General features: G+C 39.0%; 1 protein-coding gene across 1 annotated transcript in view; it reads left to right on the top strand.

Moving 5' to 3' along the window:
* The window catches only part of PRKAR2B (protein kinase cAMP-dependent type II regulatory subunit beta), a 94,161-nt gene that overhangs the window by 22,302 nt on the left and 53,585 nt on the right, over nt 1–18,274 (top strand). The window contains exon 2 of the mRNA XM_063323437.1: nt 11,104–11,139. Coding sequence (XP_063179507.1) covers nt 11,104–11,139 — 36 coding nt within the window. The remainder of the gene's footprint in view (nt 1–11,103; nt 11,140–18,274) is intronic.

The following is an 18,274-nucleotide window of genomic DNA, read 5'->3' as shown; positions in this document are numbered from 1 at the left end:
TAAAATCTTAACTTCAGAAATTTTTAATGGTGTTTGCCCATGTGGGATTTGTTGTAATAACCTAATGGCAAAGTGACAAAAACATGAATAATAGTAGGAAAGCCTGAGTCTTAAAGGGTTTGAGGCTTTGGATTAAACACAGGTAGTATGAATGTGTATGGGAGAAAGCAGTTATGTTCACGGTTGTTAAACCATATAAAATAGATGAGATAATTATAAACTCCACACAAAGATGTACTCCCTCGGAGAAGAATACTGACAGCCATGACATCTTCTCCAACCCACTACCATCAGAGAGTTTGCAATGTTATTCCTTTGTAATAAATGTAACTTGCAGGTACTGTCAAGAGACAAAAAACTGTAGCCCAAAATTTAAAAAAAAAAAAAAAAGCCTATAACACAGTTGTGTAATAGTTAAGGGAAGCTGTTGGCTACCGGGAATTCAGGAGAACAGGTCACTCTTACAAAATCTTCGGTGGTCTTGTTTGCAGTTTGACGAAATATTGATTCAAGTACAGGTGCAAATTATTCTTCATCTTAGCAGATGGTGATCCTGAAGCCTGATGGCATATAAAATGACAATTTGATGGTTTTACAGGTGAGCAGCACCACCCAACTGATGTGGGCATTGCTGGTAGAGCTTTGGCAGAACGAGCACTTTTTCTCCCATTCTGACTAGGAACATGCATACATTAGTAAATATGCTTCAGGCAGCAGAATTAGAAAGCAGAAAAGAACATGAAATTGGATCTGAACGCCTACGCTGCTGTGTTAGAAAGCAAATAACCATAATATTCTTAAAATAGCTTATGAAATTTCAAGTGGAAAGAAGCCATTTACAGATGGTAGGAAGATAAAAGCATTACTGACATTTTGTATCAGATGAGGTTTAGTAGCAATTGTAAACTATGCTATGGCTATAGCAGAATATTCATTGGCAATGCTAATAAATTGCTTAGCAAAGAGGGATGTTACCACAAGGAGTGTTGGGGTATAGCGATCATGTTAAAAAAAAAAAAACAAACACAAAAAAACCCACAAAAAAACCCCAAACAAAAAAAACCCCACTAAAAAACCCCAGCCCACTCTGCTAGGCAGAAATAGGCAGTTTGGTAAAGTGTACAAAACAGAGGGTGAAAAAAACGCAGGATCTATAAGAGGGTGAAAAAAACCCAGGATCTATAAGTGTCAACCAAGCTAAAGCAGCTCTCTGGGTCTTGGGTTTTGGCTCTGTGGGAAGGCCTGGGTTTTCATAGCCCAGGGCATGTCCCGGCAAGACTGACCTCCCTCATACATTTATTCTGTTGGTATTTTTAGGCTTAATTTCGTACTTCCTTTTTGCTTTCTCTCTGGTGGGTGGAAATCTTTTCATATACGCCCCGTTAGTTTTCATCATACGTAGTGAGTAACCTGGGGTTGAGGGCAGCAAGCGCTCCAGGCCAGCGCTTCTGCACAGGTACATATCTTCAGCTTGTGCCTAGGCAAATTCTAGCACAAATTAATTTATTGCAGCCTCTGGTGTAGCTGAGAATTAGAAAAATTGCTGTGAATGATTTTTTTTTTCCTGTTTTCTTATCTAGATGATGTTACTTTTAATGAGATAACGACTAAGCGTACTGGTTACAAACAGTGATGAGGATGAATTTGTAAGGGGAAATGTGCTACGTGTAGCATATGGCACTGCGTAACAGAATGTGTATTTCAGAGAGAAAAATTCAATACAGCAATGTCTTCACTTAATACTTTTATGTTCTAATATGAGACATTGATCTGAAAGAAGTGATAGATCTAAAAATAAAAAGAAAAAGCCCAAATCTCGAGTGAACTGCTTGGGTGGGAAAAGTAAACACGCTCTCCAAGAGCAGCATTTCGTTCCCATTAATGGGCTGTGACAGCCTGTTTCACTGCGTTGGGTCATCGGACTAACACATCAGACAGGCATTTCATCTTTTTATTTTCAGTGTTAGTAATTACATGCAGCATCAATTATTCATAAGAGCTGAAATCTCTTAACTGATAAAGTGGGAAAGATTTCTTTGCCTCTCTTTTGAGGTTTGTGTTATGACAGGTTAAATAACCAGCCAACCTATGGCATAATGACTGGCTGTATGTACACGTCAAAACATGACCATAAAAGTGTACTGCTCCATAGTAGTATTTTAAAAACAAATATATTTAACATCAACACTAATTATAACCTGGAAATAATGTAAAAACCCCCTGAAATAATATATTAGATTCTCTGTTTATTAAATGTTTTCAGGGACTCCATTCCTAATGCTGCTGTTTTACTAATGTGTTTAAATGGACACACAGAGTTTTCATCTTCAGCAAAGCAAAACCTGAGGTATTTATCCACGTATTTAATTCATGTTCTTGTGTGGTGACATCTTGATAATCAAGGAATTAATTTGCAAAAAAATTTACTGAGCTTTTTTTGACATGAGTTATCAAGTGAAGCTTTTGGGTTTTGAAGAAATAATTTGTGGCTTGTTACTGTGTAGTCATTGGAGAGAGGTGAGGTAGGAGAGTTTGCTGTTTGGTTTTGGTTTGAAGTAGCAACTTGTGTGTATCACCTGGGAGATACACGTTAGCATCCAGAATGAAATACGTAAAGAACAGCAGCTTCCTTCTGTGCTGTTTTTGTCAGCCTTTTTTTCCAGATAGTTTATGTATTTGTAAGAATAAAATAAGTGGCTGGGATTCTCCATCTCAGCTTTCTTTGAATGTTATCCTAGGAGACCACAGAACCCTGTGTAGCCTTTGGAAGTGTGTGGTGTTGGAAAGGGGCAATCCTAGTGTACTAGCACATCATTCTGGAAATACAAAGTCCAGAGCTAAATCGCAAGGAGCGCAAGGCAGTTATCTGGCGTAGTTCTCAAATTGTTGTGACTATATGGCTTTCCCAGCTTGCTTGAGAAACGATTCTATAGTGAGATGGAACTCATTTTCCAGAATGAAAAATGAAAAGAAATAATCTCTAGAGACAAGAAAAATCTCAAAATTTGGTTTTGACTTAACTGTATTTAGGACTACAACCTCTTGTAAATTTAGTTTAATTTGTTGCTTATTATAAAAACAGGGATAACAGGCTGTTCTGGTTTCTGTCTGTTTTTATTCTTTTACAGATGTGTTGATGTCTTCAGAGATAGGAATAATTATGTATATATTTTTTGTGGTACAGATGGTTTTAAAATCTGTACATACCATTTTTAATTTAAAAAAAATAATCTTAGGGCATCCCACCTGATGTAGCTATTTTCTCTCACCAACATCTACTTTTTTTTGCAACAGTCAAGCTATCCCCTCTCACTCTTTTTTCCCAGCAGAATGTAAATACTACCACTGTAGCATCATTTCTTCCTCGTCTTGGGCTTCTCAGTCTCTGTCTCCGGGACTCCCTGAGAACATGCATTTACTTCATGTCTCACTGCCTGCATTCTGCCTGTGTATATGAATGCATGTATATGTATACATTCTGCCTCCTTGGGCACGTAGCAGCCGTGACTCCTTGGGGAGCATGCTTCTCCTAAGAGCCCATACTTGCAATGCCTTCCAGCAGCACACCCTTCTTCAGATGCAGCCAGGTCCCTCTGCCTGCAGATCCTACCCTTTGAGGAGCTGTGGGGTTTCCTCTCCAAAGAAAATCAGTGTTTTGGACTGGACTTCAGACTCTCCTGAACTGCTAAGATTTGTTTATTGGGAACTTTGGCAGCAGTGATGCTGTCTAACCTTTCAGGTTCTTTAGCCAAGTGTTACTTACAGTGTGCACCTGCGTGGCCGTGATTTACCCGTTCTCCTTGTGTAAAGGCCCAGCCTAAGTGCTGTTCTTGAATTTTGCTTCTAATAAAAGATCATCTTTTGAGATTTACTTATTTGGTGAGGGAAATAATAAAATATATCTTACGTATTTCATCATTAAAATATTACTGTTGCTCTTAAATTTCCAGAAATTGAAACACACTTATTTAGAAAGCTATGCTCTGTCTAGCTACTGTATTGCAAGGGCTGTTTGTTTGTCTTCTGACTAATAGTTGCATATTCCCATGGCTCATCCCCTCTCCTCATTCCTCACAGCCGTCATGGCCTTTCACAGAGAAAAGACGAGAACCATTCTCCATAGACCTGACAACTCCCTACTTTGTCAGAGTCATTTCTTCAAACTGTCAGTGAATGTACCAACCAGAGTCTGATAACTGGAAGGAAGAATAGCTCTTCAGAGTAAAGCGGATCGTTTCTCAAGTTATTCCAACTGTAACAAATTTCTTAAGGAATATAAAGATCTCTACTGTACAGTTTTATGACATAATTTATGTAATTTCATTTAACAGCTTCATTTTATCATTTTCTTAAATCTGTATTCTAGTACTACTTAATATTTACAGATGCTAAGGAAAAAAAGACCATGTATCATGACCTCGGCTGTGATACTGACTGTAAATACAATCAGGTCTTAATTCTCCACTGGGAAATGATCTGTTGTGGATGGGCTGTGCCATTGTGGTTGTGGTTTACCTGCACCACTGCTGCATGTGCTGGTAGCACAAGCACGCTGAACTGCTTTTAGAGCCAGCTCCTGTGCTGCCCCATAGCCACTCCTGTGCGGGGGCAACTCTGGTGCCCCATGATGTTCCTGTGGAACTCGGCATGCAGAGGCATCTGGCTGGAGTTAGTTTTGGGAAGACCGTTTTGTTAGCCTAAGCTCAGCACCAGCAACGTTGACCCTACAACAGCACTGGAAGAGGCAGGAATGCCCCTGCTGAGACTGGCTGTGGGTGACTCCTTTGGGTGGCAGTGGTGGTGCTTGTCCTGCCTTTCTTGAGATTTTGTGAGGTTTTATTAGTGTGAAGGTACATTAACATAATTGTATTATCTTATCTGGGAGTGCTCTGAACTAATCATTCTACCTGGAATAATCCTGAACTCTAAAGGGAAAGTTTCCTGCAATGGAGGGAAAGACATTGAGGTGCTGGAGCATGTCCAAAGAAGGGCAATGAAGCTGGTGGAGGGTCTAGTGCACAAGTCCTATGAAGAGCGGCTGAGGAAATTGGATTTGTTCAGCCTGGAGAAAAGGAGGCTGAGGGGAGACCTTATTGCTTTCTGACAACCTGAAAGTAAGTTGTTGCGACATGGGGGTTGGTCTCTTCTCCAAAGAAATGAGTGATAGAACAAGACAAAAATGGCTTCAAGTTACACCAGGGGAGGTTTAGATTAGATATTAGGAAAAATTTCTTCACCGAAAGGGTTATCAATCATTGGAGCTGGCTGCCCAGGGAAGTGGTTGAGTCACCGTCTGTGGAGGTATTTAAAACACGGGTAGATGGTGGTGCTGAGGGACATAGTTTAGTGGTGGACTTGGCTATGCTAGGTTAACGGTTGGACTAGATGATCTGAAAGGTCTTTTCCAACCTAAATGATTCTGTGATTCTATGAAATTAGAGGGCTCCAAATTATTACTATTGGTGTCCCAGTCTATCATTGTCCTGGCTAATGGGGAGTTAACTGTATTTCATCCATCTAGGACATAAAAACATAAATCTGACTAAAGCATGTATTTTAGAAAGTCATTCATTTAGATTTGTTTTTTCTCTTGTTCTGATTAGTTCATTCTAATTTATAATCTGTTCATGAAAAGAGGCAAGTGAACGTTAATTTGCATAATGTAAGAATATGATTACGATAGGCATAATTCAAAGTATTTCTGAAAGTTGCTGGACCTCTGAGAATAGGTGAGCTTGGAACTGAAAAGGTACAGTCCCTAATGTCCACAGTGCTCGTTGGTTAGAACTTGGACTGGGATTTTGAGATATGTGATGAAAACCCCATGTGTAAACCAGGAATAACTCTTCTGAAACCACTAGTTAAACTGTATAAAATCATGTGGTGTGTTGAGTGCGGGTTCTCGGTCTCTTGTTGAAATTTGGTCTATGTTTAACCCACGGACTCACAGGTCCTTGAGAATCTTAACGCTGCTTTGCCCTCAACAGGGTAAAAAAACCTGTGTGATTTGGCTATGATTCTTGTGTCCTAACCTCACTTGGGGTGTTTACATCTTTCACACAAGGATGACACACTGTGGTGCAGATATTTCTGTTGTGTCTACCCTTTAAGATATACTGGCAATATTCTCGCACTGTAAATAGAGCTGGGGTTTTTTGGGGCAGTGGGCTTCCAAATTTGAGGGCTTTAGACATGTAATGGCTGAATTAATTTTTTTTTGGTTGGTTGGGTTTTTTTAAGGTTGTTTAGCCCTTTGCCCTATGAAGAAATTACAGTGGCTAATTGAAAGTGAGGCTTGTGGAAAGTGTTCTAATTTTTACTAATACTGAAGATTAATCACTAATCTCCTGCCAACCCTCGTCACTCAGAGCCGGCGTTTTGCCTTTGCAGAATTTGCTCTAAAAGATCATTGCCTTGAATTGCTGTAAGTGTGGCCTCAGCAGTCTCCTGATGGTCTCCATCCACAGGAACAGCTGCAGGGACCTGGATCTGCTCACCATGGCTTGGGCACAGGTGGGGGTCCCATGCCCCCTGCGGCATGGCACAGGGCTGTGTATTTGCCTGGATTTGCAGACCTGCAGAAAGCACAGCTTACAGATCTGTTTGTCAGGGAGTGCTTGAGCACGTCCTCAGCAGCCCCTGGTAAGCAGAACCTCTTGTTAAATCCCAGGCTGACAGTCCCTGACTTCTTAGGAAGGCTGCATGTCTAATGTCTGCAGTGTGTTTAGCTTCTTATTCCAGGTGACATTAATGGCACAAGAATCTCTGACAGTTTCTGAAGCAAACTTGACTTTGAGCACTTAAATTGTGAGTCTGCAAAAAGGGACAGCTCAAGCCAGCAGAACAAGTCAAGCGTGTAGAGGATGTCCAGCTGGGGATCCTTTCTTACCATCACCACCTTAGTCTTGGTGCTCTGCAAACAATTCCATAGACCCCCCCATTTCTTCTTCTATTTACAAAATCACGCTGCTTTTATGGTCTGTTGTGTTGCAGGGCTGTTGTGATGACTGCTTAATGCTCATAAAAAGTAGTATGAGTGGTAAAATACAGTAGAGAAAAGAGCAATGGTTAGCTAGTTGTTGAGTGATGGAAATATTTTTAGTGCATGCTTCATGTAGTTTGATGTTGTTTTTTACAGCTTATATTATTGCTGAAGAGATACATTAAAACACTTCAGCCTCCTTTGATCCTTTATCAATTATTTCTGTTTATTTACTTGATCTGTATTGCCAAAATACTTTAAAAACTGTATGTTTGTACAGTCATCTGAGCAACGATTTGCAAACATGAATTTCAGTTAGCAGCAGGTAAGATTTCAGACTGTGGAATTCTCTCTTATGTGGTGCTGCTAAGAACAAAACAATTGTAATACGTCATGTGAGGATCGATAGCTTACACAGTTTCAAATGATAATTTATTCAAAACTTTGTCAGGATACAACCTCCTGTCATTTATCCTTTTTTGCCTTTATTCATTTTCCTCTATGTAAGGTCGTAATTGATGTTGGTTGAGACAAACTAGAACATGAAGAGTCAGGTTTAATACTGGAATGACGCCACACACTTCAACAAGATCCTCTGTGCACAGCAGGACGTTACTCCGTTGTGGTGCAGCGCTCTTTCTCTTCCTGTAAAAAAAGATCAAATGTCACCGGACATATTCTGAATTTATCTGCATGCCAGTTTACCCTTTATTGGGAAAAATCTCTGGATTTTGCAATGATGAGGTTTTGCAATCCATGGGGTTTTTTGTTCTTTTTACATTTTGCACAAGTCTTGTGGGGGGGGGTGTAGCTGTGAGTTACTTTAAGCAGTATCTTTTATAGCCAGTTGTTTTATTGAATCACTCCAAGCAACCAATCTTCAGCACAATGTCACTATAACCTTTAAGATAAGGTATATTTTTGCTGTAGAGTTGACTTCAATAGCAATAGTAAGTATTGCCTCAAGCCCATTCCCTTCCTGAGTTTACCCTCACTGGAATATTGTGGAGCTGTGAAGTGGTGTGTGTCAGCAGTGCCGCAAAGGGGGTGTTGTCAGGGATGCGGTAGCTCTGACAAGGTTTCCTGGGTTTCTCATGGTAGGGAGAAGTCCTTGGGCAGCCTACAGAGCCCAAACACCACCTGCTTTCTGCTGTGCCTGCAGACTGGCACTGAAAGCCCTGAGAAGCCGCTTGTGGATGTGGCTGGGAAGAGAGGGGGGAGCCAGGTGTTGGGCAGCAGTGCAGCAGCAGGGTGGGAAGCACAGGACCTGAGCACCGCTTCTTGTGTGTGTGTACCTTGGAGCTTGAGCCCATAGGTTAAGCACAATATCCCTGTGGCCTGTGAACAGGATTTCAAAGCTGCCCTCATAATTAAACCTGGATGCCAAGACTGTCTCTTGGCGTGGCGCTCTTTGGGTGACACTTTCACCTGAACCCTGTGGATCAGGACAGTCATCTCAGTCCAAACCTAAGAGTCAGCCTAGCCCAGAACTCGGTAAGGACAGTGGCTAACAAAAGATATTCAGGGAAGATAAGTACAGGCAGAGCAAGTAGTGCTTCTTCCCTGGAAATATGCTCTGTGGCTCCAGGAGGAGCCTTTAACATCTCTCATTGAATATTTCTGCCATTGATTCTGAGCCAAGACTTTCACCTCCTGACATGTTTGAAAGATAATTTAATTATTTATTTTATGGTTCCAGCAGTATGCTTCTTAAACTCTCTTTTGCCCACCTTACTATGCTTATCCTGCCAGCCATCATAACATCTTGGTTGACCACGCACCTGCTTTGTAGTGAAAATACCAGCTAAATTTCTGTAGGGCTGATGATTCTGAGACCTTCCTGTAAGCTAATGCTCCTATCTTTCTGGGCAGCAAAAGTATGTTACGATTTGCTACAAGAGAAATAGAGAGTAGTTCAGCTTGCTCCATAGCAAAGAACTGTGGGTGCTGGTTCTAAAATATCCCAGTAACACATTTGTATGACCTTCATGAAATCCCAGTCTGGGGAAGAGGCTTTGCCTGGTTGCTGCTCAAACACTGGTTATTCACATGCGCTCAGAAGTAGTTGCTTATCAAGGTTCTTGCTATTTTTTTTCTCTAATAGTAAATAATTTGTAAAATTTATTGGAAAAATAAATTAAGCTCCCTGTAGCCAAATAAAAGAGTGAATTTAGAAGTATGTAGCTGTAAGTAGGTGGAAAAGGACTTCTCTTGAACAGTCCCAGTAACTTGTTTGTAAGAGAACTGGTCTCCAAATTATGTTAGTTTTGTGTTAGATGTTCATTTTTCAAAGTTGTATTATTTTTGTGTTGGTAAAATGTGCTGAGGTAGCTGTCTAGATGAATTAAATCTTCTTATCTACAAATGATGTACAGAACTGCCAGTCAAAGCCAAATACCCTCCCTGAGTTTGGGGAAAGCATTTGAATGGGAGCAGAGCACTATTTTGTGCTTTCTTGTTAGAAATATGTCAGATTCCATTTTTTATTTTTTTTTTTTATATGAACACATCTGCTGAGAACTGCCGCTAATTTACACGCGGGAGGTAACAGCTGAGACGTCTGATGGTGACAGTCATGACTGGTGTCCTGAAATGAATTTGTCCCATAACCCTTCTGACAAAATGAAAAGTTTTGAGGAATGAAACAGTCCCCTGTATTACGAAACAGTAGTTGCACAAGATATGGTATCTGCTCTAATAAAAAACATGTCTGAATTTTGTTGTCTTTTTATAAAAAAAAAAAATGTTGGGAGGAATTAGAATTCACATTTAAAAATAACTTTGCTGGTTATGTTACTCTTTTGTTTATTTATATATACGTTTGGGGTTTGTGATAGCTTGTTCACCAGAGGTTTCCTTGCTCGTGACTAGCACTCTGAGCCGCTGTAGTCGGGTTTCCCAGTGTCTGTCGTACCACTTGGACCTGTCACTACTGTATGTGCTTACACAAACCGTCTGCAACTGTGGTTCAGAAATTGTAGCTTTGCTCTGTTTTTTTTCTCCCCAAAGGAATAAAAAGTCAGTTTGCATCTCAAGCTGTTGCCGTCTCTCCGGTTTTCTCAGCAATTTTTTTTCTTTTTATCTTGGCTTAGATGTTGAAGAAATGATGCATAAGTCCCATGTAAAATTAAGTGGGATAAAATAAAAAAGTTCAATATTTTTCATTTTTCAATTACACATAAACACTAAGAGCAATTTTTTTAAGGTTGAATGTTAATAAGCACTGTAAGGGCATACATTTTTAATGTAGCTCCTGCCCACGTTTGAAATTAGGTCATTCAGATTTTCTTCTTACTGTTTATTCCAGCAGTTAACATATCACATGAAAGTAGAGTTCAAGACCAGTGTTTCACACTAATTAGAAGCAGACTGAAGGTTCTATTTGGAAGGAAAAACATTATTTCTTTATCTCTAGTAGCTCTTGAAGAAGCTGGTAAACCTGGAAATGAAATATTGAGACAAAACTGTGTGCTTCAAGATGTATTTTGCGATCTCTCCCAGTTGGAATCAAGACAGGAGCCTGATTCCAAATGTTTGCGGCACACAGTTGGAGATGTGCCAAGATGGCACTATAAAACAGTCATTTGCACTGTAAAACTGGGGTTTGGGCAGGGCTTGACGCTGTTACGGACTTACCCAAGGAGTTTTAGAGGTTAGTCAAAGCAAAAGTTGGTCTTTCAGAGGGGATTGCGAATTAGTCTTTTTCTTTATAGGAGTATCTTTGGTGCCAGATTTCTAATAGGTATATTTTGTAAAAGTAAAATAAGTTTTTTTTTACATTTTTTTTTTTAATCCATGCTTGCGTCATTGTTTGCAAGATGCCAATTTCTGTGCTCTTAATAAATAATTGGAAATGCAGATCTAAATGTTTCACAGCCAGTCGTGAACAGCAATAAGTAACAGTAACTTAATAAGCTGAAAATGGTCTTGAAAGCTTACTGGTTATTATCTACCATCTCTTGCAAAGCTGCTTAAAAGTTTAAGTGTATATGAAGTTAACATTACTTTCTACAAAGATACAAAAATAATGGTTAACAGAGTTTTACGGTTGTTGCACTTTGAAGGAAGTATAACTCAAGTGTGTTACAAAAAGAATCTAATTGAAATGTGTTTTCTTTCAGCTCCAGTGATAAATCGATTCACCAGACGGGCATCAGGTAAGTTGGATAAAGTTGCATGTTTTGTTGGTCTGTGTAATAGTTGAAGTATAATGCTGACTGTGGTTGTCATGTCAAACATAATGCAACATTAGTCAGATTTCTTTAAAGATGACTGACAGGTTAACCACAAATTTGTTACCTGTTTTACTGAAAAATGTAGCCAAGGTTTCAGGTCGCAGAATTTGCATTGAAGCCTTCTTGTTGCTGTTGAATTTATGAAAGAACTAAGCTTTTCTTTTTTTCTTTTAAAGAAAATAATTTTAGTCTTAACAGAACTGAACTTTGAAAGGGAGAACTGAATGTCATCTGTTGCAGGGTTGGCTTGCTTACTTCATAGATGGCCTGAAACACAATTTGGTGATGAGCTATGCGTGAGAAAATGTACAACTGTGCTAGACATCTCCCTGTGTTTTTCAAGACCGAGCTGGTTTGTGTACAGAGTGGGTTGCTGTGCTGCGCAGAGCTGGCAGATCGGGTCCTAGAGGCCGTATTGCTGGTGATGGTGTGTTGTGCCAGGGCTGCACCTGCCTAGCTTGGTGACGGTTTGGGTATTCTTCAAGTTAACTTGGTTCGTGCCGGCTCAGAGGGTGATTTACCTTATTCCATTACATGTAACAGATCTCTCCAAATTACGTGTCATTAAAAATGAATATTCTTTGCCTTGCCTTGTTGTTCTGCTGTATCGTAGCCTGGAGGCTTCATTTTTGAGGGCTTTTTTCACTTGAACCACGAGGCCCAGAACCTAAGTCTTATTAGTTTGAAATACTATGATTCTGAATATGGGGCGTAAGAGCCACCACTAAATGTAGTGAGACTCATGACTGACTCATAAGAGTCAGCAGAGACGGAGATGTGAGCTGTTTCTGGGCGTCTCAGTATGCTAAGTTTAAAATCTAACTATAAAATGGTTTCTGTTTTCAACTGCAAGTCATTTTTAGTAAATGTAATAAGTTTGTATTCCATAATGCGGTAAGCCTATCCAGACTTCTAATTTTGCTGCTTACAACCTCGGTCAGATAGTTCCTTGTCAATATAAAAATGTTAGTGGAGGTCCTCAGGATTACTAAGGAACTGCATAAAAAAACGGAGGTTTGCATTTGCAGGACTGGTGCCTAGCAGATGTAGCACAAAGTAAGAAAATGTAATGAATTCCAAATATTCTCATGTTTTAAGTAATGATAATACTTCCTGAGGTGCTGTAGCATGAAAGGAAAGGAATGATTCGTTAACTAGCACTCAGTAACAGTGAGCAGGGCTTTATGCAAATTACATTCCCTGTTTTAAGGCAAGTTTTACTGTGACTGATTGATAGCTGACTTTAATGAATGCAGTCCTTATAACAGATGTGTGATAAGCGTTTGCATTTCAGTAAGAGAGTTTGATTGTTTGAAAAGCTAGTACTTGCTCCGGAAAAAAAAAATCAGTTATTTTTGATGTTCCTTTAAAAGGAAACTAAAAACATGTTAGAAGCCTGAAATTTTTGCGCAATTATGAGGGAAATAATTTCTATAGGTAATTAATATTTAATGTGTTTTGGTCTTGTGGAGAGATAAAATAAAATTATCTTATTCAGGATAATGAGTCAAGTTGCATGGAATGGTCCAGATGTAAATCATGTGAATATACTCCCAGCTGGAACAAGGTCATACTGCAGTCTACTATATGTATTGTTTTATTAAGTTTCTGCCAGCTTTAATAGTCAAAATAATTATTTTTCAAACAAGAAAGCCTATGAAAGGTGATAGTTCCTACTTTTCTTCCTCCATACTAAGTGACTCTGGAGAGATGCAGTACATATAAGAAACTTGATTGATAGAATATAAAATTAAAAATATGAAACAAACTGTGCTGATAATACAAACATCTTACAGGGATTCACAGGATCACATTCTGTGATTCTGTGATGTTTGTGGTACTAACCATATTTTTAGATACTTTTTTTTTAATTGAACAATGGTTACATAAAAGTAGTCAAGATACTTTGCAAATGGAAAAGGCAGATAGTAGCTGTTTTTTTTTATGCTTAATAGCATTCTGTAATCAAAGTTGATTCTCACGTTTAGGAAATGAGAGACTGACCAAATGAAACGTAGTGTTTTTCTAGAACGTGGGTTTCTCTCAATTTTGGGCTATTTAGCTAAAAGCTATTTTAAAATTTGAAATGTGCAAGATTGTTGATTCTTGAGTGCTTTTGAAAATTTGCTTCTGATGAACATTACTCCAAGTTAATGATGAATATTTGGAGAGTTGGCTGTAGCACATGGTTTCATGTTGCATCTGATCTAGTGATACTGCAGACTGATTCTGACTTTAGGGTCCCTGCCCTTGTCACCCCTCTGCCCATAGGTTGTCTCTAGTTCCCTTGCATAGACCTAGGAGTTGTGCTGCTTGAGGGTGCACTGATTTAAAGAAAATGGAAATGCAGGAGGTTTTAGTGTGTTGATTTTCATTGTGTCTCCAACTGACCTGCGCTGTGGCTCCCAAATAACTACATCTGAAAGAAGTGTAGTAGTGGCTGCCTTTAGCCAGTGGTGGGATGGAGAAAGAACTGAAATCCTGACACCAGCTGAGGCAAAACATCCAATGATAGCTGCAACGAAGGCTCCTAAACTCTTCTGCTAAAAGCTGCTTTTTGAGCTCTTGCAGTGGTAAGCAGGGAGAAGCCAGGAGATGACACACATTTTCTTCACAAAGAACAATAATTCTCTACAGTGGATGTCTCGATTTTTGATGTTTCTGTTATTCTTTGGATAATGCCTAGTATTTTACTTGGTGGCATAAGATGTAGTTATTTTTTCCTAACTGAGCTAGAAATTAAGCAGACAGAGTTTAATTGCTGAAGCACCTGCTGAAAACAATATAGTAAGGCATTTATTATTTAACAGCTGTTCCTGTTAACATGCTGTGAATGTATTAATGTACTGTCATTGGTATGTAGAAGATAAAGGCATAAGTAAGCTGGGATCAATTAATTGTTCTTGAATTTCAATTTTTAAAATTTATTGAGCTACATAATTTAATATCTCTTATATGTGTTAATGGATATGTGTGTCTATATATGCAATGTGGGCTCTATACATAAAATATGCATATGCCATCGTGCTGATGACATAGCTGCTTATGGGCTAGTTAATAGTATACTCCATTGTTCTAGACTATGCACAAAGAATAGTAGATATCATAGTCTTAAACAGAGGAGTTTAGCAAGAAGGGGAGATTAAAAATACTTTATAGAGCTGGAATAAACAGCGAGACAGCTGCAAGTAGTTAAATCTTAATTTTTGTTTTAAATTCTGATGGGACTGAGATAAAGAGAAAGGAGAAAAACTGTTGGGGTGATCAAGAGATGTGAATGGGAAGAAAGGGGGGCATGGAGGTAGAAGCAGCATGAAGTGGAAGAGAAAGCTGTGAGTACGTTCATGAGGTGAAAAATGAGCGGAAATTCCTGAACAAGCTGAGGTAGCCAAGAGATGCAGTTTCTGAATATAGACAGATACTTTCTTGCTATGGATGAGATTACTTTCCATCCGTCTAAGGTAATGTCCTGGCTTGAGGTAAAACAGAACCAATTTTCTGTTCAGTAATTTTACTTTTTAGCTAAGCCTCTTCTAACTAATTGAACTTTCTGAAAATTAACAGCAGGTTATGGAGTCATTGTTCGCTCTCAGAGAGATAAGACCTGATTGTTCAAATTTATGCCAGGGAATGGTATGCAGAAGGGCTCTTGCTTATACGTATTGCCCTAACAACCAAGGACACTAGCTTTGTTATTTGCCCCATTGGAGGGTCGGAAGCGGAAAAGCGTAGAGGAGTCCCACCTGCGGGGAGGAGCAGACAGGACAGTTTTGGTGACCCAAAACTGACCAAGGGGGTATTCCATCGTGCTCAGTATAAAAGCTAAAGATCAAAGAGTCAGCTCTTTTTCTTCAATGGCTGATGTCCAGGGAGGACTCTGTCTGTTCATCTGCCTTTGATCCTGATCCATGCATTCCTGGCTCCAGATCCGTAATCCAGTTCCCAGCCATCACTGAGTCCAGTCTGGAACTTTCCCAGTGTCTGCTGGTGACATGATCGTCACCCTGGGAGCTTGATACAGTTCTGTATATATTGTATATATTTCATTATTTTCTTTTTGTTTTACTATTAATATTTTCATTAAAGTAGTTTAGTTTCTTCTAAACTTATAAGTGTCTTTCTCTCTCTCCGATCTCTCCTTGGAGAGAGAGGTGTGGAGAGAGCATCTGTCATTGGTCTCAGTGGTCAGAACAGCCCAAACCATGACAGATACTTAGGGTTCAAAAACTGATGTAGTTCTGTTTGTTAGCAGAAGCATTAGATTCCTGCTTTTCAGTATCTTGATGGATAGATAAACAAGTAAATTATCTCATTAAATACTAGCGGGAGTTTAGAATAATGTAGCAAAACCAGCATGGGTTTCCTACAGAATGAGCTTAAATTTATACTTGATAGATACTATTTACGGAGGCTATTTATACCCATTTACTAGTAATATATACAAATGTATTATATCATCTTAATTAAGAAATAGGTAACAGTCTATGAGGTTACTTCAGTTGTGTATCTGCTTAGGCTTGCGAAAGAGTGAAGAGAACCTGACTGAGGTTGCTGTGAGTTGGCCTTCTCAGGCTAAGAAGAACTGCGAGATTGGCTCAAAGGCATCTGTGGAGCATCTCTTACAGCAACAGAGATAACTTCATTCTTCTCTCCCAAACAATGTCCAACTTCAAAATACCATTTTTGTCCTGTGGAAAGGAAGTAAATGAAGTTTAAAATATTGTTCTCTCAACCAAGTGGGAAAGAGAAGTAGCTTATTTGCCAGCTCTCCATAAAGCTCTAAGCAAAAATAATTTAAACATAGTCAACATAGGCAGAGTACATCAGTGCTGAACCTCTAGGGAGAAACTGGCTTAGGTGTATCTGGAATAAACTTGCAATCAAAGCAATGCCGCTCTTGTGGAAAGAACAGAAGGAAGCAGAGAAGGCAAAAACTTTCAGGCTTCTTCACTGTGGATGCCAGTAAGGACTTCTCCAAAGAAAAGAGAGAAACACATTATAAGTAAATTGATGCCTACATTATACACCTACTGCATCAGCCATCAACCTAACTGAGAAAGAGAGAATCTCACATGACAGTAGAGGATATCTCTGTGCAACAAATATTCTTTTTTTCTTTTTTTTTTTTTAACTTTGAAACTTTTTTGTATTTGCACTTGTTGAACTTGGAAATATTTTTTGGCTTTACACACACTGCCAAGAACTGTCAGTTTTACATGGCTGATTAACTGAAGAGGAAAGGCTGAGAAAGAAGGAAGCCATTTTTTATGCCCTTTGAAAAGGATATGTTTAATTTATTTAGCAGGTATTCAAATCCAAAATATTTTTGTATGGAGGTCAGTTCTGTATTGTAGGAATTTCTGATAAAGACGAATCTGTATTTAGTGGCCTATTTGTTGGGTTTTTTTTTAATTTTCCCCCCTCTTTTTTCTCTTTTTGTGGAAGTACAGAAGTTTTCTAAGAATCAAAACTCATTTTACTTAACTACAAATTTTAGATTTAGAAAATTTTAACATGATGCAACATTCTCTTTATTCTTAATTGAGGTGTTCAAAAGCTGTGATGATGGAATTGTCTAACACAGATGGTAGTTAATTTGAATTGGTAAAGAAGTCAATTAAATTGACTTCTGCTCAAGCCTTGCAATTATTTAAATATTTTCCAGCAGGAATTTCCACAGGTTAGAAATATTTTCTGTTAATCTCAGTTGGCAGAAAACACTTAATGGGAAACTTACAACATTTTCAGTCCTTTTAGAATTCTCAGAAATAGGTAAATCTTTTAATCTAAGTACACTGATTAATTTCTAAGCCCCTCAAGCTCGTTGCTTTTATTAAAATGCTACATACACACAGTTAAATGCTTCACAAACAAGTTAGTGAGTACTTTATAGCATCATTATTAATAATGATGATGCCAGTGGTGGGTTGCCTGTCAGATCTCCGAGCCTTGTGACTGCACGACTGGTAGCAGCACAGTGCCACTGCATCAGAAACTGGACACACGTGCATACTTTGTCACACACAGGTCACGTTACAGGGCTGTCCTTGTGGCGTCCTGCCCGAGTTGGCTGTGTCCTCATCACGCGGCGGCGATGGGTGTTCTCAGCTCCCCCCCTCTGACGCACAGGGCTCACGCCTCTGCCTGGCATATGATGGATGCTTGCTTTTTGGCACGCGTTCAGAAAGGAGGAGGGAGGTTCTGCGCAGCCCTCATAAAAGGGAAAAATCTGGGAGCAAGTTTGCCAGAACAATTTATCTATTCTTAATCTCATTCTTCGTCTTTGCGTAAGGTGCCATTAGGAAGAAAGTGACAAGATAAAAGTTTTGGGCTTCATTATTCTGAACAGATGTGTGGACTGTGGATTAGTCATGCCCACAGTAGCATTTACATATATCACTGCTAGTTTTCAGTTTAATGATTTCTACAGAAAATGTGACAACCTACTTAAGAAACACTGAGGAATTTTTCTGAATTTAGACCATGGGTGGCCTGTCAGTGAAGGAATGGCTAATTGCTTTCTGAAATTATAAGTATGGGAGAACATAGGTGATATTCAATTCAATTATTACATATAAACTATTATTTAGAAAGAGCAAATCAATGGCGTTAGCCAAGGATAGAATATGCCCCTAGGAACAGTATTTCATTTGTAATTCCAATCTGCTTGAATTATATTTATATTTTCTTAAAGAGGATTGGCACCCACTTTCCTATGGCATGTTAAAAATTGTCAGAGAAAGGTAGCTAATTGAAATGAAGTGCTATCCCCTTTTAATACAGTAAAGCAGAAACTGGAGTTGTACCCAAAATAATGGTGAGGAATGAAGTAACTGTAAACTCCCCTTTGAAATGCTCAGGTAGGAGACAGTGTCGTTGTAGAAGCATATCAAATCATAGTGACAGAAGGAAGAAGAATAAAGAACTTCATTGATGGACCAGTCATTCCAGTGTAGTTCTTCAAGCAGAGTTACTGATTCTGCTTGTTCTGATGAACAACCCCCAAACCAAATTCAGGTTATGCTTATAAATATCTAAAGGGTGGGTGTCAAGAGGA

Source organism: Chroicocephalus ridibundus, chromosome 1 (genome assembly GCF_963924245.1).
Source record: "Chroicocephalus ridibundus chromosome 1, bChrRid1.1, whole genome shotgun sequence".
NCBI lineage: Eukaryota > Metazoa > Chordata > Aves > Charadriiformes > Laridae > Chroicocephalus > Chroicocephalus ridibundus.
The sequence above is the reverse complement of the archived record's forward strand: the minus strand, read 5'-3'. Positions and strand labels throughout refer to the sequence as shown.